We start from the raw sequence: 26,801 nt of genomic DNA on the forward strand, positions 1-26,801 counted from the left end.
TTGTTTCTATACATAACTTGAATTGAATTGGAAGAAAATATTAGAAACTGTTTTGAAACCTGAGAGGAAAAATGTTTTATAGTTTCAACAGATTCCAGGCAGATATTTGATAGGACAGATCACACAACCACTCATTCATTCCATAATAGGTATGCAACATTTATGGTAATTTATGGTAATTTGGTTTAGATTGGAACCATAAATTACCATTACAATTGTAACATGAACAATTTTAGTTTAAGTATAGGCGTCTGTACTATATGTTATATCTATATAATCGTCTAATAATGTCCAAAATGTCTAAGTTAGACATCTCTCTTCGGGTAACTATTGAGGCAGTTCGTTTTTCTCCGATATTATCGTCTACTAATAATGTCCAAAATGTCTAAGTTAGACATCTCTCTTCGGGCAACTATTGGGGCAGTTCGTTTTTCTCCGATATTATCGTCTACTAATAATGTCCAAAATGTCTGTTAGACATCTCTCTTTGGGTAACTATTGGGGCAGTTCGTTTTTCTCCGATATTATCGTCTACTAATAATGTCCAAAATGTCTATGTTAGACATCTCTCCTTGGGTAACTATTAGGCAGTTCGTTTTTCTCCAATATTATCGTCTACTAATAATGTCCAAAATGTCTAAGTTAGACATCTCTCCTTGGGTAACTATTGGGGCAGTTCGTTTTTCTCCGATATTATCAATAATATCGATATTATTGTCTAATAATGTCCAAAAATGTCTAAGTTAGACATCTCTGCCAACATTTCATTAGATTTTATTAGACGATAATTATCCGATAATATCAGAGAAAAACAATCTTCCCCCAATATTTGCCCAGGCATAGACGATAATATCGGACAAAAAAAAAAACGTAACACGAGTTATGCCAACATTTCATTAGATTTTATTAGACGATAATGATTTATATAACATTGTCACGCCTTCATGGAGAAAAGCATTCAAAGCTTGTGAATATCTCAGGTATTCAGTCAAATAACGGCACATGTCAGATTCTTTATGTGTAACCATCAGTAGAGAAATCTGACTTCAGATACAAACGATATTTCTTCCAGACAGTATAATTTAAGCATTTAAGCTATGTATATAAAACAAAGTCAGCGAAATCGTGACAGAACCTTCACAATGGAGACACGTGTCGGGTCAGATGAAGGTTCTCACAGCATATCTGTTGAATGATTAAAGCGGGAGGGTCATCACCCGCGAACGCGCGGGAAATGAGTCCCAATCGACGACAACAACACACGCTAAAACGCAAAAGCTCATGGGTAGACGCTTGTTTGTAAACAATGACACGCTATGGCCATCTGTAGCATGCACAAGTGACGACTCCCTCGCTTTAACGATGGCAATGCCGATACAAATTTCCGTACTTGCCTGAAAGGGAATGCCCTATTGATAGGTCCCGTCCAAACCAACCAGAAACTGAAATGGAGCAATGTAGAAAACCGCATGAACTTCCAGAGATTATTGAATGTAATAAGGTTACTTCATTGACAAAACTAATCAGAGTAACAGCAGATGTTCTGAAAATTCATTCAAAATCTACAAGCAAGAATTAGAACGCTGACCTTTATTACCTCAAGATTTTCAAAATGGAGTAGCATGCTGGATAATACCTTGGGGATGGACCTATGTCAAATTTCTTAATTTCCTGACAATATCTTCATTTCTCTATTTTTGGTGAAAATTTTTTTAATTTTTGACAAAAAATATTATTTTTACCTTCTTGAATACTAATACAGTAATCAACTCTAATGGAGCAAATACAGTAATCAACTCTAATAGAGCAAATACAGTAATCAACTAATAGAGCAAATACAGTAATCAACTCTAATGGAGCAAATATAGTAATCAACTCTAATAGAGCAAATACAGTAATCAACTCTAATAATGTAAATACAGTAATCAACTCTAATAATGTAAATACAGTAATCAACTCTAATTATGTAAATATGGTAATCAACTCTAATAATGTAAATACAGTAATAAACTCTAATGGAGCAAATATAGTAATCCACTCTAATAGAGCAAATACAGTAATCAACTCTAATAGAGCAAATACAGTAATCAACTCTAATGGAGCAAATACAGTAAGCAACTCAAATAATGTAAATACAGTAAGCAACTCTAATAGAGCAAATACAGTAATCAACTCCAATAGAGCAAATGCAGTAATCAACTCTAATAATGTAAATACAGTAATCAACTCTAATAATGTAAATACAGTAATCAACTCTAATTATGTAAATATGGTAATCAACTCTAATAATGTAAATACAGTAATAAACTCTAATGGAGCAAATATAGTAATCCACTCTAATAGAGCAAATACAGTAATCAACTCTAATGGAGCAAATACAGTAAGCAACTCAAATAATGTAAATACAGTAATCAACTCTAATGGAGCAAATACAGTAAGCAACTCTAATAGAGCAAATACAGTAATCAACTCCAATAGAGCAAATACAGTAATCAACTCTAATAATGTAAATACAGTAATCAACTCTAATAATGTAAATACAGTAATCAACTCTAATAGAGCAAATACAGTAATCAACTCTAATGGAGCAAATATAGTAATCAACTCTAATGGAACAAATATAGTAATCAACTCTAATGGAGCAAATATAGTAATCAACTCTAATAGAGCAAATACAGTAACCAACTCTAATGGAGCAAATACAGTAATCAACTCTAATGGAGCAAATATAGTAATCAACTCTAATAGAGCAAATACAGTAATCAACTCTAATAGAGCAAATACAGTAATCAACTCTAATGGAGCAAATATAGTAATCAACTCTAATAGAGCAAATACAGTAATCAACTCTAATAGAGCAAATACAGAAATCGACTCTAATGGAGCAAATACAGTAAGCAACTCAAATAATGTAAATACAGTAATCAATTCTAATAGAGCAAATACAGTAATCAACTCTAATGGAGCAAATATAGTAATCAACTCTAATAGAGCAAATACAGTAATCAACTCCAATAGAGCAAACACAGTAATCAACTCTAATGGAGCAAATACAGTAAGCAACTCAAATAATGTAAATACAGTAATCAATTCTAATAGAGCAAATACAGTAATCAACTCTAATAGAGCAAATACAGTAATCAACTCTAATAGAGCAAATACAGTAATCAACTCTAATAGAGCAAATACAGTAATCAACTCTAATGGAGCAAATATAGTAATCAACTCTAATAGAGCAAATACAGTAATCAACTCCAATAGAGCAAACACAGTAATCAACTCTAATGGAGCAAATACAGTAAGCAACTCAAATAATGTAAATACAGTAATCAATTCTAATAGAGCAAATACAGTAATCAACTCTAATAGAGCAAATACAGTAATCAACTCTAATAGAGCAAATACAGTAAGCAACTCAAATAATGTAAATACAGTAATCAACTCTAATAGAGCAAATACAGTAATCAACTCCAATAGAGCAAATACAGTAATCAACTCTAATAATGTAAATACAGTAATCAACTCTATGTAAATATGGTAATCAACTCTAATAATGTAAATACAGTAATCAACTCTAATAATGTAAATACAGTAATCAACTCTAATAATGTAAATACAGTAATCAACTCGAATAATGTAAATACACCATTGAATTTAATATTGCAATACGCCGCTCAGTTATTATGGTATGTAAATTTTGATATTGAATGTCATGTGACTAAACAAGCCAATCAGAAGATGATGAAGTAAACCATGTTGTTTGCTGTTTGATTCTTTGCTGGTGGTAACACGATACTTCCTCTCTCTCAGCCAGTACACGTACCTTGGCACGATACATGTAACGCTTGCCACTTGGTCCAGTTCTTGCATATCATATCAACGTTGACTGAGAACTTGTAAGGTACATACCATTACCTAGCCTGTTGTGTCAAAATGCAATGAAAATTAACATAATGATGTATTCAATATCTAAAGCAGGTGCTAGTGTCTCTTGCAAATTTACATTATATACAATATGAAATAAATATTTTTGGGCAGCCAATCCCTAATCTCATCTCATTGGGCTTTTTTTCTTTTTTTTTATCGATTTTTTTTTAATTGTTCATTTTTTTTTTTTTTAAATTTATTTTCTCAATCCTATCTTGTTATTTTTTGACAGCGAACACCCAAAGATCTGAACTACCTCCATAGAAGATCTTGTTTGTGAGATCTCAAATAACCAGGTTTAATAGTCAACCAATCAAAGAAGGCCTTGTATACAGAGATCATTCCATTTGTCATAGTCCAACTATGGCTGTATATAAAGCCATCTCTGATTGGTTATTGAAGTTTGTGAGAGTTGGAAATGATATTCTATGAAGGTTGTTCAGATCTTCGAGCTTTTGCAATCCGACAATTGCAAAAAATTAAAAAGAGGGAAATAATTGAAAAAAATACTAAAATCGCACACAAAAATAAATCATTTGTAGCTGGGAAAGTTTTTTTTACTGTTTTGTTACAATTAGAACAAGTCAATGTTAATGACATATTTCCCGTTTAAATTAGGGGAAAAGTTATTCATGCCAAAAATAAAGTAATATGGACCAAAAGCATAGTTAGTAATTGAGAGTGAATAATTAGCTGGTCTAGTATCAACAGAAATTAGATGTATTAAATGACTCTTTCAAAATCGAAACATAAAGTCAGAAATTAAACAGGATTATGCTATTGATGCATTTTTTGTAACCAAACTGAATTTCCTTTGTCCAGGCTCATGTTCAGAAATATTATAATAGTATGGTCAAAAAGCAAGATTCACTGCAGGCAGTCAACTGTCTTTGATCTAATTGTGAAACTAACATGTCATGGACATGGCAGTTGTTCTAACATGTACACAAGCTCCGCTGTTAGCAAGGCACATTTCGATTAAAGAACTGAAGATATCATTAGCAAATGAACAATATGTATAGTATCAAAGCAATCAGACTTTTTACCAAAAATGACAAAAATAATCATTAAAATTAGATAATTGAAGATATCTACATGAAATGAACAAATCTGAGAGAGGTCCACATGTAGTAACTATATATGTAATATCAAAGCAATTGGACTTGGGGTTTTTAAAAAGAAGTTGAAAATATCACTTTTTACCAAAAATGACAAAAATATTCACCAAAAATAGAGAATTTGAGATTTTGACATGAAATGAACAAATCTGAGAAAGAACCATCCAAGGTACTTGCACATCAAATTTGAAAACATTCTGACTTGCGGTTTTCAAGAAGAAGTTGAAATTGTAAAGTTGGCGACGATGGACGACGGTGACGGGCAATCAGTAATATGAACAGCTCCGCTGTGTCGACTTAAAGAGAGAAAAAAAATATGTCAACAATACATTTTGAAAAAACAAGAAGGCTGCCAGTTGATCATTTTGGATTCAAACATGTATAATATTTGTATCAAATTTGAACGAAAACCAACAAATCCTGTTCAAGATACATTTTCCAAAAAACAAGATGGATGCCAGTTGGCCATCTTTGATCGTATTATGAAACAAACTGACATGGACATGTATTCCAATATGTATAATGTACATACCAAATATGAATGAAAATGGTTCATAAGTCTTTAATAGAGATATATAGTATATAGTAAAAAAGCAAGATGGTCACCTGTTGGCCATCTTTGATCCGATTGTAAAACAGATTGTCATGAACATTCAGTCTAAAATGTACAATGTATTTAACAAATTTAAATAAAAATGACAAACCATGTCCATACATGATAAAACATTCCCAGAAAACAAGATGGCTGCCAGTCGGCCATCTTCAATCCGATTACAAAATGAATCACTATAGACATGTATCCTAACATGTATAAGATATGAACTAAATTTGAACAAAAACTCACAAAGCATGCATAAGATTCCACATTTTTAAAAAACAAAATGGCTGCCATTTTGGATTGAATCAGTAAACTACTGCATGTGCATATCTTCCAGACAAAGCCCATGCAAAGAATGTAGATTTAGTCCACAAAGTTTTGAAATATGACTGAGGACGGACGGATGGATGGACAGACAGAAACCAAATTATAAGTCCCCGTTTCAAACAACAAACAGGGACTATAAGTGTTTTTTAGGTCCTGACAAGATTCAAGATGGCTTCCCTTACACAGTACATATCATGAAATTATTCACATTTATTGAATTACCACATGTACCCCAGCTGACTGTATATACTAGACACACATACCTTTCAATTCTAAGTCTTCTCGTACAACTTTATTCCTAGCACCAGTAGTTAATATAATTTCCTCCTCGGTGTTGAAATCAATTTGACAAGTCTGTTTTTGTCCATTATCATTAAGCTTATAGCTGACGCTTGGGAGATTTTTTTGATGGGCGTCCTCTATCAACATGTTTGTGATTGGATCAAAGGCAACCATTTGTTTGCATTTACCATCATACCAATACCTAGTTAAAGAATTCAAATATGAATTTATAAATTTTATTTTTACACTATAATAAAATACAAATCTTATCATCAACCTTATGGAAAAGAAAAAGTGCAACTACTACCTACTGACACATGTGCCACTGAGTCTAAGAAGTAATCAGCAACCCTTTAGCTCATGTGAACTTGAGTCGACAGCTTTCCTTAAGGTGGTTACATGCTATATATACTGTAAAATGACTAATTTTCACTGGGTTTAAATTTCGCTGATTTACCATTTCAGGCATATTCAGTGGGTTTTAAATTCACAGTTTTATCATTTAGATAATGTGTTCTATGCTAAATTTGACATATTCACTGGATTTTAATTTAGCGCATTTTTCAGTCAGTGAAATAAGCAAAATTAAAACCCAGTGAATAATTAACCCTTTTACAGTAGCTCTTGTCCTTTTATGCACATTTTTATATAGCTGCGTTGACTTTTCTATACTGTAAAATACTTTATTTTAGCTGGAATTAATTTTTGCTGAAAACACTTTTTGGTATTTTGTATGGAATATTTTTTTAAATGATTTTTGACGAATTGAATGCAAAATATAAAAAAAAGGTATATTCGCTGGATTATATTTTCACTGAATCATTCCTTCTACAGTATAATGCATGCAAATCAAATTTCTCGAGAGAGAGAAAACTATGTGAAAAAAATTAACAGCTATCTAACTCATCATGTACCTGCATGTGCTTGGTCCAGTTGGTTCGATAGTAAATTTCTCAAAAGATGCAATAAAATATAGTAATTAGGGTTAGGGATAGGGTTAGGGTTAAACTGAAAAACACATGAATTTATTAGTAACATTCGTTTCTAATATATGACAGTATTTTTTATTTTTTATGTTTCCATAGTTTTCACATTCCAGGTTTTTCCACTGAATGCTACAACAACATCACAAACACATGTACTTGTCAATGCCTCAAAATATTACAAGGTAATAGCTAAAAATAGTTTTTAAATGTATGTGTAAGTGTCATCACAAAAGATTGCAAGCTATGTTTTGTCAGATGCACACTCTGGTAGACAAAAAAAGACATCACAGTTAAGATTTATTTAACAGCTAGCACACGCTAACACTTATATGTGCATGCCGCCACCATCTATTAACTGATTTATTCATGTCTTTACATTTTTATATAGCATTTTTATATATTTGCATTTCATATATTTGCATCTATTAACTGATTAATTCATGTCTTTACGTACTTACAGTAATATTGAAATGAAAAGAATCTATTCAACACTTTCATTTTGTGACAAATTCTTGATTCATTGGTTTACTAGTAGTTACTCATAAAATCAAACCAAGGTTACACGATACCTGTATGTATGCCTTAGAAGTTTCAATAGGTGAATTTACATTGAAAAATATGCTTATCTAAATTAAAATTGACTAAATTTTGTGTGTGAACACAAAACTAAATATTTAGGCTGGCCTAAAAAAGTCACACCTGGAAAGGGGTGCCTGGGGTTGCATAGTCCTATTTTTAATTTTATGCCATCCGAACCACATTATGAACAAGCACCAGTTTATATATTCCCCACAATTCTTGACTAAATGCAAATTAGGTTTGTGACCTTTGTTGTGCCGTCTCAAAACCTTTTCACAATTACAAAAATGATAGTTGTGGAAGAAGTCAATTAGAATGCAAAGGAAACACAATAATTGATGATTATATGGAAGAAAGACCAAATCAACAATACTTCCAAACACAACCTTGCGCTTAAAAGATTGTGGTCAGAATAATGATATTTTGACTGTGTGTAAAAGCGAACCAAATTTTAATCTTGTTTATTCAACAAACACAACACATAGAAACGCTAAAGACTGTGGTTAATAATGAAATTAATGATAATACATGACATCGCTTACCACTGTACCCGATTTTGATGTATTTCAGCTTTCTTTTTATTTTTCATATTTAAAAAATCAGTTATGTCTGAAAATACATTCATAACCTCATCAGGTGCACCTTCTAAAATCAGACTGTCACTATTTCCTGGACCTGGAAAATTATAAAAGGATTTGTCAAAAATTAACTAACACAAAAAGGTCATTTGTCGTTTTCATTTAAATATTGTGTAAACAAAGAATACATTTAAAATGCATTGTATACATCACAAATGATCCATATCAAAGATGATATAATGAATATGACACTTAATATGAAACAGATAACTAATACAGTGTACGAATATGCACCACTTATTACCTTTCTTGACTGTGACGTCTTGTGATAATCCTATGCTCATCAGCAGATCATGTTCCTCAGTGCTCAGGGTTCTCAAAATTGGGGAACTTATTGTCTACATGGAATTAAAGAAAATATATTTGATAAAACAAATACATATGTGTAGACAGATTAATGAATTGTATTATCACTTACACTATATCTGTTTATCTACCAGTCTATCTATCTCATCTATATCATTATCACTTACCCTGTTGGATATCTGTTTATCTACCAGTCTATCTATCTCAGCTATATCATTATTACTTACACTGTTGGATATCTGTTTATCTACCAGTCTATCTATCTCATCTATATCATTATCACTTACCCTGTTGGATATCTGTTTATCTACCAGTCTATCTATCTCATCTATATCATTATCACTTACCCTGTTGGATATCTGTTTATCTACAGTCTATCTATCTCATCTATATCATTATCACTTACCCTGTTGGATATCTGTTTATCTACCAGTCTATCTATCTATCTCATCTATATCATTATCACTTACACTGTTGGTTTTCTGTTTATCTACCAGTCTATCTATCTATCTCATCTATATCATTATCACTTACACTGTTGGATATCTGTTTATCTACCAGTCTATCTATCTCGTCTATATCATTATCACTTACACTGTTGGATATCTGTTTATCTACCAGTCTATCTATCTCATCTATATCATTATAACTTACCCTGTTGGATATTTGTTTATCTACCAGTCTATCTATCTCATCTATATCATTATCACATACACTGTTGGATATCTGTTTATCTACCAGTCTATCTATCTCATCTATATCATTATCACTTATCCTGTTGGATATCTGTTTATCTACCAGTCTATCTATCTCATCTATATCATTATAACTTACACTGTTGGATATCTGTTTATCTACCAGTCTATCTATCTCATCTATATCATTATCACTTACACTGTTGTATATCTGTTTATCTACCAGTCTATCTATCTCATCTATATCATTATCACTTACCCTGTTGGATATCTGTTTATCTACCAGTCTATCTATCTCATCTATATCATTATCACTTACACTGTTGGATATCTGTTTATCTACCAGTCTATCTATCTCATCTACATCATTATCACTTACCCTGTTGGATATCTGTTTATCTACAGTCTATCTATCTCATCTATATCATTATCACTTACCCTGTTGGATATCTGTTTATCTACCAGTCTATCTATCTATCTCATGTATATCATTATCACTTACCCTGTTGTATATCTGTTTATCTACCAGTCTATCTATCTCATCTATATCATACTCACTTACCCTGTTGGATATATGTTATCTACCAGTCTATCTATCTCATCTATATCATTATCACTTACCCTGTTGGATATCTGTTTATCTACCAGTCTATCTATCTCATCTATATCATAATCACTTACTCTGTTGGATATCTGTTTATCTACCAGTCTATCTATCTCATCTATATCAGTATCACTTACTCTGTTGGATATCTATTTATTGTCTAGTCTATCTATCTCATCTATCATAATCACTTACTCTGTTGGATATCTGTTTATCTACCAGTCTATCTATCTCATCTATATCATTATCACTTACACTGTTGGATATCTGTTTATCTACCAGTCTATCTATCTCATCTACATCATTATCACTTACCCTGTTGGATATCTGTTTATCTACAGTCTATCTATCTCATCTATATCATTATCACTTACCCTGTTGGATATCTGTTTATCTACAGTCTATCTATCTCATCTATATCATTATCACTTACCCTGTTGGATATCTGTTTATATACCAGTCTATATATCTCAGCTATATCATTATCACTTACCCTGTTGGATATCTGTTTATCTACCAGTCTATCTATCTCATCTATATCATTATCACTTGCACTGTTGGATATCTGTTTATCTCCAGTCTATCTATCTCATCTATATCATAATCACTTACCCTGTTGGATATCTGTTTATCTACCAGTCTATCTATCTCAGCTATATCATTATCACTTACACTGTTGGATATCTGTTTATCTACCAGTCTATCTATCTCATCTATATCATTATCACTTACCCAGTTGGATATCTGTTTATCCACCAGTCTATCTATCTCAGTTATATCATTATCACTTACACTGTTGGATATCTGTTTATCTACCAGTCTATCTATCTCATCTATATCATAATCACCTACCCTGTTGGATATCTGTTTATCTACCAGTCTATCTATCTCATCTATATCATTGTCACTTACCCTGTTGGATATCTGTTTATCTACCAGTCTATCTATCTCATCTATATCATTATCACTTACCCTGTTGGATATCTGTTTATTTACCAGTCTGTCTATCTCTTCCATGGCACTCTGTAAATGTTGGTGATCAGTAGCAGTGACTATCAAATTTATCAAACCCATGGAACTCTTTTCAGCACTTTGTTTAGTCAAAAATGAGTGAACATCTTCTGTTTTTACAAAAAAAGTGTAAATTTGTGACAAAATCCATTTTACTATATATGTAAATATCAAATTTGCATCCAGAGACATTTATAGTTAATGACATTTCGTAGCTGAGCAGTTACACTAGAAGCAGCATGACAATGAGGTGTCACTAAATGACTAATATCACGCCAATCAAAACAGTTTGAACCCAGCTTGGCCAACTTTTTCAATTCCAAAACACCTGGCAAAGCTATACGTTCAGAAATGCTGAATGATGCTAGCAAGTGTGCGAATAATCATTCTACTTTATGCACAGTCAAAAACTGTGGTGATTATTAATCTGCATATGACGAAAACTGATTACTAATCTGCATATGACAAAAACAGTGGTGATTACTAATCTGCATATGACAAAAACTGTGGTGATTATTAATCTGCATATGACAAAAACTGTGCTGATTACTAATCTGCATATGACAAAAACTGTGGTGATTACTAATCTGCATATGACAAAAACAGTGGTGATTACTAATCTGCATATGACAAAAACTGTGGTGATTATTAATCTGCATATGACAAAAACTGTGGTGATTACTAATCTGCATATGACAAAAACTGTGGTGATTACTAATCTACATATGACAAAAACTGTGGTGATTACTAATCTGCATATGACAAAAACTGTGGTGATTATTAATCTGCATATGACAAAAACTGTGCTGATTACTAATCTGCATATGACAAAAACTGTGGTGATTATTAATCTGCATATGACAAAAACTGTGCTGATTACTAATCTGCATATGACAAAAACTGTGGTGATTATTAATCTGCATATGACATAAACTGTGGTGATTACTAATCTGCATATGACAAAAACTGTGGTGATTACTAATCTGCATATGACAAAAACTGTGGTGATTACTAATCTGCATATGACAATCAAAGAAAGCTTAGAAAGAACTCCCATGTGCTGAGAGTATTGGAGACACATTAAATATAATTTGAAATTACTTAGCTGAAAACTAATTATGCAAATCAGAAAATTAATATGACCAGATTTGAGTGTAAAACTAATGAGGTCTGCGCAATGTAACAGAAAATCTATGTCTCCAAGTTTAATTGAAATGTGATTAGAACCAAAAAACCAAAAAATTATGAATTATTATGCTTATTAGGGAATTAATATGAACAGATTTTTACCCCAAACTAATTAGGTTTGTACATTGTCCTAGAGCATCTTTGTACTAAGTTTCATTGAAATGGAATAATTATTACCGTGAAAACTCCAAAATTTCGACCCCTCTAAAAATTCGAACGCCTATTTATTTGCCGGGTTTCGGTGTTTTATTTACCTCCAAATTTTCGACTCCACTAAAAATTGCCGACTCATTCTTATTCGAAAATTGCGATCAGTTTTAGTTTTCCCCCAAACGAAAAAAAAAACGATGTGAGCGTTCAAACGGGACCTTCCTCGAAGGCATGAATCCGGGTTTCTGATTGACTGAGAGATTTTTATTTTATTGGTAACGAAAATATATTCTAAATAAACGAAGTTTCAAATAAAAACGAACACAAAAATCTCGGCATGCTGCGTTTCTGAATTGTTGATTATTACTGTACTCAGTAGTGATTATAATAATGTACACAAAATAAATTTGTTGAATGGTTATGAAATACAAATAAAAGTCAACTTAGTTTCATCGTAAGCGAATGATTCCGGTCTCGTATAAACGTTTGATGCTGTAGGATATCCGCCATGTTCTCTTAGGTCAAATAGGTCAAATCGCTAATTAACCAATCAAAAAGCTGGATGATGCCAACGTGTTCAAATTACCATAGCTTATTTAAATAGATTGATGTTGTAGTACGATATTTTGGCTTGGATTTTGATGCGCAAACGGCATGATTTTTTTTAAATAAAAAAATTAGTTGTTTTTAAAAAATAAACTGGTCATCTGAAGAATAATTTAACATTGTTCACAGTGATAACAGCTCATTCTCGAAAGGAAGCTTACCCGCTCACGCTAGTCACGATAAAAATCATACACGTGTACTCTTGAATAGACAAACGTCAATGACTACGGTAAAACTTAGACTCTATTTTAGCCGGCAGGATTGATTGAAATGTCCGAAAAATGACGCCAAAATACACCTTAAAAGTCCCATTTTATTTTCTTAAATCCCATTTTATTTTTTAATCCAAGGGCGAATTTACGGCAGAATTTGGTCCCTCAAATAACGGACACGCGAGCTTTGATTCTAACCGGATACATTGCACTGGGTCGGGGAGATAGTTTGCTAAACTTCCATGCATCTTTTGTCCAATGGGTACCTGTACTTCGAACATTCGCAAGTTTTTCTAGGTAGTGCGAAACAGCTTTGTCTTTTGACCTATTAGTTTTGTGCTGACCTCTTCTCCGCGTCTTGATGTTTTGTTTTGCTTGTCATAATACTCACTGATTGATGACTTTGTTTAGATTTTGAGTTACAACTCGGCCACGACCTTTGCTTTTACCGTGAAACATGAGGAAGTTTACGTCAATTGACGGACATTGCATTTTTTAAAAACTAATGAAGCACACTGTCTATCATCCCCATTTTTTCATTTGCTGATTTCTATTCTGAAAAATTCGACCGTCCGAAAATGCACCTTAATTTTGACTCTAAAAACACGTCACATATCTAACACCAATTATTTAAAACCGGTCGAAATTTTGGAGTTTTTACGGTACTTTAGATATCAGTGTGGAAGCTTAAAATTGGTTAATTGTGCAAATTAGGTAATTAATATGTACAGATTTTAACCCACAATTATTCAGGTCTGTCTATTGTCCTACAGCATCCATGTACATTCATTGATATGTGATGTATAGTACCTGAGATATCAGTGTGAAAGTTGGTTAATTATGCAAATTAGGTGATTAATATGCACAAATATTTACCGGAAACTAATTGGGTCTGCATAATTCTAGATTCATTGAAATGTGATGATTAGTACTTTAGATATCAGTAGAAAAGCTGAAAATTAATTATGCAAATTAGGTAATTAATATGCACAATTATTTACCCTAAAACTAATCAGGTCTCTGCATAGTCCTAAAGGATCTATGTACCAAGTTTCATTGAAATGCGATGATTAGTACTTGAGATACCCGTGGAAAAGCTGAAAATTAACTAATTATGCAAATTAGGTGATTAATATGCACAAATATTTATCGAAAACAATCAATCTCTGCATAGTCCTTGAGTTTGTAAGTACCAAGTTTCATTGAAATGTAATGCTAACTACTTATATCAAATGCTGAAAATTAATTAATTATGCAAATTAGGTAATTAATATGTACTGATATTACCATAAAAACTATCAGGTCTGTGCAGTGTCATATGACATCTATGTACCAAGTTTCATTGAAATGTGATGATTAGTACTTGAGATATCAGTGGAAAAACCGAAAATTGACTAATCATTATGCAAATTAGGTAATTAGTATCCACGGATTATTACCAAAAACTAATCAAAACCTAGCATTAGTTCAGAGCATCTATGTACCAAGTTTCATCAAAATCCAATGAGTGGTTGTTTAGATATCAGTGGAACAGTCATGGAACCACTAAAAAATAGCTAATTATCATGCAAATTAGGTAATTAATATGCACGGATTTTTACCAAAAATTAATCAAATCTGCGCATATGTTCAGAGCATCTATGTACCAAGTTTCATCAAAATCCAATGAGTGGTTCTTTAGATATCAGTGGAACAGTCATAGAACAGCTAAAAATTAGCTAATTATCATGCAAATTAGGTAATTAACGAGCATGGATTTTTACCAAAACCTAATCAAATCTGCGCATTGGCCCAGAGCATCTATGCACCAAGTTTCATCAAAAACCAATGTATGGTTCTTGAGATAGCAGTGGAACAGTCGGACACACATACACACACACACACATACACACATACACACATACACACACACATACAGACACACTAACTGCAAAGACTCCCATTTTGTGCTTCGCACATGGGAGTCAAAAACTGTGCTGATTACTAATCTGCATATGACAAAAACTGTGGTGATTATTAATCTGCATATGACATAAACTGTGGTGATTACTAATCTGCATATGACATAAACTGTGGTGATTACTAATCTGCATATGACAAAAACTGTGGTGATTACTAATCTGCATATGACATAAACTGTGGTGATTACTAATCTGCATATGACATAAACTGTGGTGATTACTAATCTGCATATGACAAAAACTGTGGTGATTATTAATCTGCATATGACATAAACTGTGGTGATTACTAATCTGCATATGACATAAACTGTGGTGATTACTAATTTGCATATGACAAAAACTGTGGTGATTACTAATTTGCATATGACAGTTAGAGACAGTTACAAAAATAAACAAAAAACTTGAACAATGGGTCACATGACCAAAAATGGTACATGTATAATAATATTTCAAAGCATGGGTTTTGATGTATAAAACAAAAAATGGCAACCGAATTTCAGTAATATGCAAGTTTCCCTTGATGGTCAGTAAATCTGGACAGAGTGCTGACAAAAGCATGGAGTACTTTTTTCTGCTGTGTACAATCCTCACTATTTGTAGAATGTCATGAAGACGTTCGTTATTTTGCTAAGATTCAAGCACAACTCAACATATCTTTTTCGCTTTCCTTGCCAACTGGTTAAGCTGGGTGCATGAATGGAAAATGTTAGCACTTGTTCAATGTTAACACTTTGCTCTGGAAACACAATGATGCCAATTTACACTGTTTTGATAGATTTTCTGGTACATGTTGTGAAGTCTACCTCAGTTAGTAATGAAGAAATTTATAGTTTTTTAAATTTTAATCACTTTTAGTCGAAATTCTCAACAATGTGAGATGTTTATATACCATGTCTGAGAGATGGTTGAGGACATAGAAATTATTAATTGAGGTAGATCAATATGGCCACTCAGTTGGCCAGAAATCATCAAATCTCCCAACAAATAATTTGCATGTTTCTCATCTTGGTTTGTTTCTTTAAATTGGTCAAACCATTTTAAAAACATTATGGACAGATGCACAGGCACACTGAACCTGAAACACAAATCCACATTTAATATATGGACCAGAAAATAGACCAATTATAGGTGCCAATTATATGTGAAGACCAACTTACTTTTTTTGGTAGTGAATGTAGGATTTGATTTACTTCTGCTGAATTGTGGTATCCCAGAATTCATTGCAGAGTGAAAGACAGTTAATTGTTGTTGTTGGAATACAGTGACGCGCACTAATTTCAGACTTCTTGGTTGACATTGTTGTACAAAGCTCTTAATCCCATCAAATATAGCATCAGCGCAATCTTGAAGTGGTATACCATGGCTACCTAAATTACAACATATCAAGGATTGGTTCAATCATGTAAAACAGGAGTTTTCTTCATATTCAACAAGGCAGGGCATTACACTTCTTTAAAGAAATATAGTTTCAACAAGAAGATACCAATACATAACATTTTGCTGATATAGAATCTATATGACTAATATATTTATTGCACCATATTTCATAGATTGTAATTAAGGGTCATGACAAAAAGGTGAGTTGGTTATAATTCAGCTCCATCGTCATGACAATGGAAATGAACATTAAATATTGACGGGAACATTTATTATAACTATTAACGTACCTGTGCCAGCCGCTGGGAATGCTATTGATGTCATACCACTATTTTCAGCCATTGTAAGACATTTTACAATAGAATTACCAAGTTGTGATGCCGTGGTATTCACCAAATGATACAACTTCTTACAACTTAGTTTTCCACTAACTGTAGAGATGAAATAGGAAACATTTTTTACTGCTTTAAAGTTTCCTGACTTTTGTACGAGTGTTTTATGAATGATTTTCACAGTACTTACCTGTTTCACAGACTGAACCTTTCGGTTGGTTTGTGTAAGCAGCGCATGCTTGTTTAACCGCAGACCCACCAGCTGACATAATGGCATTTGTTACGCCACCACCTTGGCCTGAAAAATTATCAATATAAACAAGATGAAACAAGCATTGATAATGCATAGTTGCCATTCTGTATTTAATGTCAAAATCACTAGCAGCAATAATCCAAGAGTGGGGAAGTACTTTTGGCTAAATAGTGTTGTGATGCGATGTGAGTCGTTGCTAGGCAATGTACTGTAAATAGGATGAGCATATTTGGTTGAATCACTAAAAAATGTAATCTGTACAACCGCAATTCAGTAAGTAGAATCATCGTACTGATCGAGTTTGAACAAAATCATGAGAGCCAATTTTGAGAAACAGTTGTTGAAATGACGTACCCCTGTATTAACCCAGTATGTATGACCGTGATACAGAGCTTGATCTGTTCATTTGTGAGAAATGATTTCAGACACATTAACTGACTGCAATTTTAGGATTTTAGATACAATGGCCATAAATTCCACAAATTTTCATCAAATAACACATCATAATGTATTACGATGAGTATGGTTCTTGTGCTCAATTTCAACTGAATCAGATGATATAATAATGAATAAACAGCATTTTTGTTCAAACCTCGAAAATTCCTCATACAAAATCCCCATACAAAGTTTGAATGAATTACCACTGTTCATCACTGAGAAACAGTTTCAAGCACATTTAAATATCAGAATTTAGCAAATTTGAGGACCAAAATGACCATACTTGATCAAATTATAATGATAATTGATGAGCAGATGCAAGTCATATTTAATACACTGTCTTTGTATTAATTTTGAATATGATCGCTCAAAGCATGCCCGAGAAATGGCTCCAGAGGAGATGACTAAATTGTTAATTTTTCCCCAAATATTTGACACAGGGAAAATAAACACAGAAAGACTTGACTGCGACCTTTTTTTGTCATGTGGTTTTGAATTTATAGAAAAAAAAAAATTGTTTTAGCAATGGTTTAAAATTTACATACCTATGTTACCACTACAACAATTGACAATAATATCTGTGTTTTCTGCTGTAATATCACCTCGCTGAACTTCCACAGTTATTGGTCCAACTACCATTCTTTGCTGCCCAGGTGAAGGGGCTGTCACCATAAATGCCTCCTTACCAGGAAGAGACATGCTCCGATAGCTTGGATTTGACATGTCCTGTCTGGCTGATAATTCATCGTTAAATGCCTGTATAGTTTGCTGGTCAAAAGCTACAAAATAAACTTTCTGAAGAATAAAAAAAAAAAGGTATTAGTATACTCTTACTGTTTTTAATTTCGCTAGAGACACATTTTTGCAAATTCTGGAAGTTCAGGAAGCAATTTCATTGGCTGATTTAAGTCATTTGGTTATTTTCTTGAACTGTCGCTCCCATGAATAAATCCATCCAAATGATTGGCAGATGTGTGATTTTTAGGAAAATTCATAAAATCCAACCATCAAATCAAATCCGTTCATGACTCAATAGCCACACCTGACATCACAGAAAGCTGATCAAGTTCAAACAAGATATTATGTGAAAGACACAGACTGAACCTCTGCTGCAAAAATCAAATTATATTTGATTTCTTATTTTTCATAGTTCAATGTCGAAATTTTGAATGTCCTCTAGCATTGAGATACTCAAAATTTCATCAAAATTGAACTTCATCAAATGTTTTATGCTGAAGTGATGTTTTTTTGTTCTGTTTAACATTTTACGCATAACGCAGGACCTAGCAGTGAGATTCTAGTCTATTTTGAGCATGAATGTGTGTATGTTAATTAACATGTGTGTGATTTATACACCCTTAAGAAGTTAGGTGTGGACAAACCAAGAATCAAGAACGTCACTACTTTAACCTATTAATGGTAGACACAAATAATACCAAAAAAAGCTTAGAAAGAACTCCTGTGTGCTAAGAGTATATTGAAGACATGAAGTACAAATAAGAAAAACTGTATTTACTATATTAGAAGCACATCTCTAATTAACATACAGTTTGTAAAGCAAAAATTGTATTTATTTCATACAAAATCATTGAAGATCAGTGTCATATTTTGACCACAAATTGTTTTTGAAATATTACAGTTATGCATATTAATGAGGTCACATGACCAGGCATGGACATGTGGTATGTTAGTCACATCTTGTCAAATGCCTGTATTATAGCACTGATTGCATGTTATTATCAGCAGCAGTGCTTAATACATTACAATTATGCATATTAATTAGATCACATGACTACATATGGTCACTGACTAATTAATATGCAAATTTGGCCAATAATATGCATGGATTTCAATCACAAACCAATTACATCTGCGCATTAGACCCAAGCATCTTTGTATGAAGTTTTATTGAAATCTGTAAAAACAAGTGAAAAAGCTTAAAATTGGCTAATTAATATGCAAATTAGGTAATTTATATGCACGGATTTAAACTTTCAATTAATCAGGTCTGAACATTATCCCAGAGCATATATGTATAAAGTTACCAATTTTCACTAAAATCCGATAATAGGTTCTTGAGATATCAGTGGGACAGACACATGTGTACACAGAACGTATTAATAACCGCAAAGACTCACATTGTGTACTACGCATATATTTAACAGTCAAAACCAAACCACTCACCTTGACAGAACTGAGATATCTTTGGCTGAATTTGAACACTTCATTATACATCTCTGCGGCTACAAGTTTTCTTGGGTAATTAAGGTTACCAGTACCAATAGCAGGGAACGCTATACTGTCGTAGTTATCACCAGTCATCATTTGAAAACACTTACTCATGATTTGACTTATAGCCTGCATAAAAAAAACAATATCTCATTATGCAATTAGATTCATGCAAACACTTGTGGCAAATAAAATTATTCAACGATTGACTTGATAAAATGAATAATAGAGATTAAAAAAAATTCTGTTTCAGTTATCCTGAGAATAATCCACTGGGCAATGCTGCAATTTACATTGCTGTTTTTCTTATCAATTATTCAAGCTAAAGTAAAATATTACAACAATGTATTCATATGCCAAAACTAAGAGGCACTTACAATTTCAGGACACCCTTGTACATTCCATCAACATTTCAGGAATAGCAAACTAGTCGATTGCAAACACACCGGGCAAAATAATTATTTTGTTCTCGTTGAAGTCATTATATTTTGCAAATTTCAGATCATGTGAGTTTCATTCCCTTTTCCACAAACTGTTGCGAACCCAACCCATGCATGCAAGATAAATTATTAACTCCACACTGAATGGACTTTATGTTTACAAAGGAAAATTTACGTTTGCATAAAGACTAAATATATTTGTGTTGTAAAGTATGTATGTGCTTATTACAAGTATCTACTGGAAAATTATTAAAAAACAAGATGCAAACAACTTGGGAAAATAATTTCCCCCTATTTTAGACAAAACTAGTTCTTTGGTGATTTATCTTTGACCATGGTCGCTTATACAACTGTACGTATAAAGTTATAGGTTTGATATGTCCCAAGAAAAGTTGGCAGGGCTTGAATGCGCTTTACTGCTCATATAGTTGAATATGTGGAGCTTTTGAAGACTGCCAATTTTAAGCCGAGCTTGACCGATTCTGCAGAGCAGTTGCAACTGTTAGAAAACTGTGATACAGCTTAAGAAACTCTTCAATCAAATAATAGTTGTTGGCGTTGAGGTTTGTTGCTATCACAGTAGGAGTGACAAATATTTACCAAGTTCAGCCAGGTGAATCAACCTCACCAACTTCTAATGTTATTCTTGTTGAGCTACTCATCCTTGATTATTCACGAAGTTACTCGCGTCGATGGGGGAAATAAGAAGAAGATACTATACAATAACAATAACACGAGCCATCTTGACGGTTAACGGAATACAGGAATATTCCCTAATTTATTATGCACGCATGCGCAAATGCAAAAAGTGAACTTACAAAAACTCATGGACCAATAGAATGCAGTCTTTCACTAACACTGGAGTTTACAGCCTAACAATTCTTTCTTAGACTTTTCCCCATAGATGTAAAATTTTCGTCACAAGTACTATACCTGTTTTTGTTCTCCATTTGATGATGTGGACGGTGTCACAGCATGATATATGGACTTGCATTTTAAAATACCGGCAGGGTCAGTTTCTATGACACTGCCTTTGCTGGCAGTACCAAGACCAGCACAATACTGTAATGAGTAGGAAATATGAGAACGTTAAAGAAACATCTAAAACCCAGATTCACTAGTCTAGTAAAAATGGACAGCTTAAACCCTTTGAGCTTCAACTTCAGACACTATCTAACTAAATAGTACCATTTATAGTCTGCTCTTTTCCACATGAAATGTTGACAAAAATTTCAAATTTTTTGATCAAAAACTAGAAGCAATATCACATTTTTTCTGTTTGGTTCAAAATTAAGATTGAATTCAGTGAAAAATACAGAAAATATGAACAAATTAACCCTATAGTTTGAGCAAGAAAAGAACTTGACACTCAAATTAAGGGTTAAACAATGAAAATGTCCATTTAATAAATGCAGACAATGAAAAGTTGACACTATAACAAAAAGCATCATACTTGATAAAGGACACAAGGCAGAATGATAGGACTGGAATTATTATATATTAATAGAACATACCTGTTGTAATTTTGGTCCGCCAGCAACACCAAATGCATTTGCAACACCACCACTACCAGTCAGTTTAAAATCAGAACCACACGTATTCACCAATACATCGGCCTAACAGAATATAATACAGATGATACATGTAATTATCATGCAATAAAACTTCATGATCATGATATAATAATCAGTTTTATTAAAACACCAAAATCAAAACAACAGATTCATCATGGTATGCATGTTAAGACAAAATTTAGTTGGCTAAGTTAAACCAGAAAAATTGAATTGCTTCATTCCCAACAGCATCTGTTTAGAAAGAAATGGAATTAGGTCAATTTTGATGTGATACATCATTTTAATTAAGACTTGATCAAACAGCTCTGGTTAGTTTGGCAAATTATTATAATAATCTTTCAATATTGTGTAGTTAACAATGTAGCACTTACCTGTTCCTGGGTAATGTCTCCATCTTTTAATATTACATCTATACCTTCTGGTGTACTAAGTTTATTTAGATTTCTCCTCGGTATAACCTTACGTTTTCCACTTAAGTGATGACGATGTTGAGGAAAAACTGGCTCATCACTGCGAAATATATATAATATAAAAATAAATAAAAACATACTACTACATATGCCAAATGCTACAACCAAATATATCAGATAACACAGCTTTAACTGAGACATTATATTTACCTGTCAGCTATAGTTGTTACATCTATAGATCTACTTAGTTGTAGAGCCTATATTAAAAAAATACAATTGTATCACATTTTGTTCAACTGAAATTATAGAAATTGATGATTGAATTGTTACATTAATAATACCGGTAGGTATACAATCCTCTGTACTTACTGGTACTGGTTTGCTGCTAGCTTTTCCTGGAACCATGGAATCATCCGTTCCTTTCACCACTTCTATTGCACAGAAATGGTCTTTCTCCACCATCTTTAACCAACCATTATTCTGTTCATCTCCAATCAGCTTTCTTATTCCTGAGAAATAAATATCGTACAAATTCCTATATTTTGTTTTCCACATCACATCACATTTACTAAATACCAGTACTAGTATAATAATATGATTGCCATCACACTATAGCACATTACATCATACCATATCATACCATCACATTGTATCACATTACATCATACCATAGCATCACACTATATCACTTTACATCATACCATCACATACCATCACATCGTATCACATTACATCATACCATAGCACCACACTATATCACTTTACATCATACCATCACATCACACTATATCATATTACATCATACCATCACATCACACTATATCACATTACATCATACCATAGCATCATACTATATCACATTACATCATACCATAGCATCACACTATATCACTTTACGACATACCATCACATCACACTATATCACACTATATCACATTACATCATACATTCACATCATACTATATCACATTACATCATACCATAGCATCACACTATATCACATTACATCATACTATCACATCACACTATATCACATTACATCATACCATAGCATCACACTATATCACTTTACATCATACCATCACATCACACTATATCACTTTACATCATACCATCACATCACACTATATCACATTACATCATACCATCACATCACACTATATCACAATACATCATACCATCACATCACACTATATCACATTACATCATACCATCACATTACACTATATCACATTACATCATACCATCACATCACACTATATCGCATTACATCATACCATAACATCATACCATAACACATTACATCATACCATAACATCACACTATATCACATTAAATCATACCATCACATCACACTATATCACATTACATCACACCATCACATCATACCATATCACATTACATCACATCACATCACACTATATCACATTATATCATACCATCACATCATACCATAACACATTATATCATACTATCACATCACACTATATCACATTACATCATACCACCACATCACACTATATCACATTACATCATACTATCACATCACACTATATCACATTACATCATACCATCACATCACACTATATCACATTACATCATATCACACTATATCACATTATACCATCACATCACATCACATCGCATCATATCACATCACATCACATCACATCACATCAGTACCTGGTTTACTAATTTTTTTCTTTCCAGTTTCAAATGCTTTAAGGACAGCTGATATACTTAGTTTAGCATTCTTAACTCCATGATCTGTCCCTTCAATTAATACACCTCCAGGAATTTGACTGATCTTAACATGATCATTGTGTAATCCCTCCATTATGCCATTAATGAATTCCCTATGATGTGATGAAAACAAGAGTTCTAATTCTGTCGTGTATTTAATAGGTACATTGACTCGTTTTATGGCATTCATCTTCAGGAAGGTTAAGATATCCTGCTTTGCCTTTCGAAGGTCATTATCGGATCCCACTATGCTGATAATTGGCTTTTTATCCATAATAAATTCAAAATCCACCAGACATTCAGCTGTCAGATTACTTAATAACTTGGCAAGCTCACTGCCCTTTAGAAGGTAAATCCACTCTTCAAGAACTTGAATTGTATCCTTCCTTATTAGGTCTTTTATAATGGAGTACGCGCTGTCACAATCTTGTTTGTTACACCCAGTAATTTTCACCAGCCCTTGTTCAAAGGTTACCACAACATGGCATTTCAAAGACTGCATCACATAGTTATAACCTCTCTCGGATTGCATCAATCTCACAATATCATCTGATAATTTCAACTCCTTTTCAACCATGTTAGGCAACATTTCTAAGACCTTCAGTTTGCTTCCTGTGACAGACATTGTCGGTCCACGAAACATGACGCTGCCCTGATCTGGTGCAATGTCCATTTTAATGTTTTCATCTATACTCACTGCATCAGACGTAGCCTGCAGCAGCTGTAGTTTTTCTCGCTTGACACTGCTACACTGGTCAGTAATTATTGTTGCTTCGTACTTCATCTTCTCTTCTATCTCTTTAGTGATTTTCTGATATGAATTTATTGCCATGGAAACTGCTGCTTTCAAACCAGTGATGGTAAGAGATTTATTAGTATCGTCCTTAGCGATCCATAATTCCGATGTCATCGAAGTGCTCTTTAGCTCTTCCAGTCGAGTACAGATTTCCTGCCAGGATTCAACGGGAGATTTTATCTCTCTGCTGGAAAAATCATCCAGAAATTCCTCTATCGCATCTTTTGCTTGCGACTCCCAGACATTGATCAATGTTTTGATGTCATCTAAATCCAGGGTCAAAGTTGGCATGACGACAACCTCATTTTTATCACCATCCCAAATTAAAGATACATTCAGTAGTTTCATCATCTCGTTAAAATCTCTGACGTGTTGGCATCCAGCGTTTTTAATGAATTCAATAATGTTTGGATCAACCTCTATTGTGAAGGGATGAGGTAAATTTGGTTTGAAGAATTCACTCATGCAGGCTGGTGGACCAAAATACTCGTGATAAGCAACTACAGTAAGGTCAGCACCATTCAGTATATGACGATTCTGACAAACACTCTCTACAACTGGAGGATAAATATAAATTATAGTTTCTGTTAAGTTTAAGTAAAAACTTTCAATGAAAACATAATTTAGTGTTTAACAATTTCAGCACCATAATTTCTCGCAAAAGTTTTGGGCAACATTTACCAGTAAGACATTTATGTTTTTTCTTGACCAAATGAACATAATTTCCTATTGCTAAGTCTTTCAGGTCAACTCGTTGTCATCTTTCACAAACTGAATACCAGTACACAAAATGTTTTCACAAATTTTGATCAAAACCTGTAGCTAATGAGAAATTACACCCACTTGGTCCAAATTTAACAAATTGGCCTGACGTTCAAGGGATTTGCCAAAACAGAATGGCATTTCATTTGAAAGTAGAGTAGTGCAAAACACTATAATATAAATATATCAGTAATGTACACAGAATTCCACCAAAAGCTTATCAGGTCTACATTACCACAAACCATCAACAAAATCCAATGATTGGTCTAAATTTAACAAAAAAATTGGCCCGACTTTAAAGGGATTTGCCAAAACAGAATGGCATTTCATTTGGAAGTGGAAGTAGAGTAGTGCAAAACACTATTATATATTAAGTATATCAGTAACATACACAGAATTCCACCAAAACCTTATCAGGTCTGCATTACCACAAACCATCAACAAAATCCAATGATTGCTTTTTGAGATATTGGTGGAACAGACACACAGACATCCATAAATACAGATACCTGCACAAATTTCATTGACTCCCACTTTGTAAACCATACCAAGTATTTGAGCTGATATTTTTTTTAAGAAAATGTCAAAAATAGCAATTTTTACTGAAAATGACAAACGATATTCGCCAAAAATGAGAATAGAAACTACCATAATAAAATCTGACAAAGGTCCAACCAAGGCACCTACATACCATGTATCAAAGGAATTCAGCTGGTATTGTTCAAAAAGTATCATTTTTTCAAAAAAAACTGACAAAGACTTTAGATGCCAGACACAGCAACATCGGTATAGCTCAGTGAACCTGTAGTCTGTTGAGCTAAAAACTTGACATTGAAAGTTTTAATGCTGTAATGGCATTATATTCACCTTTAGGATCCTCAAATTGTACAACTGCTGTGTTGGTATCTGAATCATAACTCGTATCTTGAATATCACCACCACCACTTCGTCGTTTATTCTCAAAATATAACTCCAAAGTGTCCGTACTCGTGGACTGACTGATACCAGCTACTAGAATTGAATTTGTCACTGATACTGGATGTAAATGTAGGAAACTACCATCGAGTGCTCGCTTTGATATCTTATCAAACATTTCGTCATAATCTGAAATAAATAAATAACAAACAAACAATACTGTCTTCATGAACACTTACAACACAAGTGTCTGTATGTCTACTATATGCATATTTCAATTAAAGAACTGAAGATATCATTAGAAAATAAACAATATGTATAGTATCAAAGCAATCAGACTTGCT

The 26,801-nt window shown here is 33.1% G+C and overlaps 1 protein-coding gene across 2 annotated transcripts; it reads right to left on the reverse strand.

The window, feature by feature from the left end:
• Window positions 1-880: 880 nt before the first annotated feature.
• On the reverse strand, window positions 881-24,773 carry LOC100370388 (protein mono-ADP-ribosyltransferase PARP15-like). 2 transcript variants are annotated; one of them, XM_085507002.1, is made up of 16 exons: window positions 23,925-24,773; window positions 22,611-22,750; window positions 22,452-22,498; window positions 22,203-22,341; window positions 21,772-21,873; window positions 21,191-21,319; window positions 19,773-19,946; window positions 18,134-18,383; window positions 17,088-17,195; window positions 16,856-16,996; window positions 16,346-16,555; window positions 11,033-11,181; window positions 8,700-8,793; window positions 8,360-8,492; window positions 6,234-6,454; window positions 881-3,920 (listed from the first exon to the last, which is right to left on the reverse strand). In XM_085507002.1, the coding sequence occupies exons 1-16, from the start codon at window positions 24,766-24,768 to the stop codon at window positions 3,916-3,918; spliced, it is 2,886 nt and encodes a 961-aa protein (XP_085363128.1). In that variant the 5' UTR covers window positions 24,769-24,773; the 3' UTR covers window positions 881-3,915. The 2 variants fall into 2 exon arrangements, with proteins under 2 accessions (XP_085363128.1, XP_085363129.1); XM_085507003.1 differs by lacking the exon at window positions 881-3,920 and adding an exon at window positions 7,167-7,204 and having other exon boundaries at window positions 6,317-6,454.
• Between the last annotated feature and the right edge of the window lie 2,028 nt (window positions 24,774-26,801).

This window comes from Saccoglossus kowalevskii, chromosome 13, assembly GCF_978046115.1.
Source record: "Saccoglossus kowalevskii chromosome 13, keSacKowa6.1, whole genome shotgun sequence".
Taxonomy (NCBI): Eukaryota; Metazoa; Hemichordata; class Enteropneusta; family Harrimaniidae; genus Saccoglossus; species Saccoglossus kowalevskii.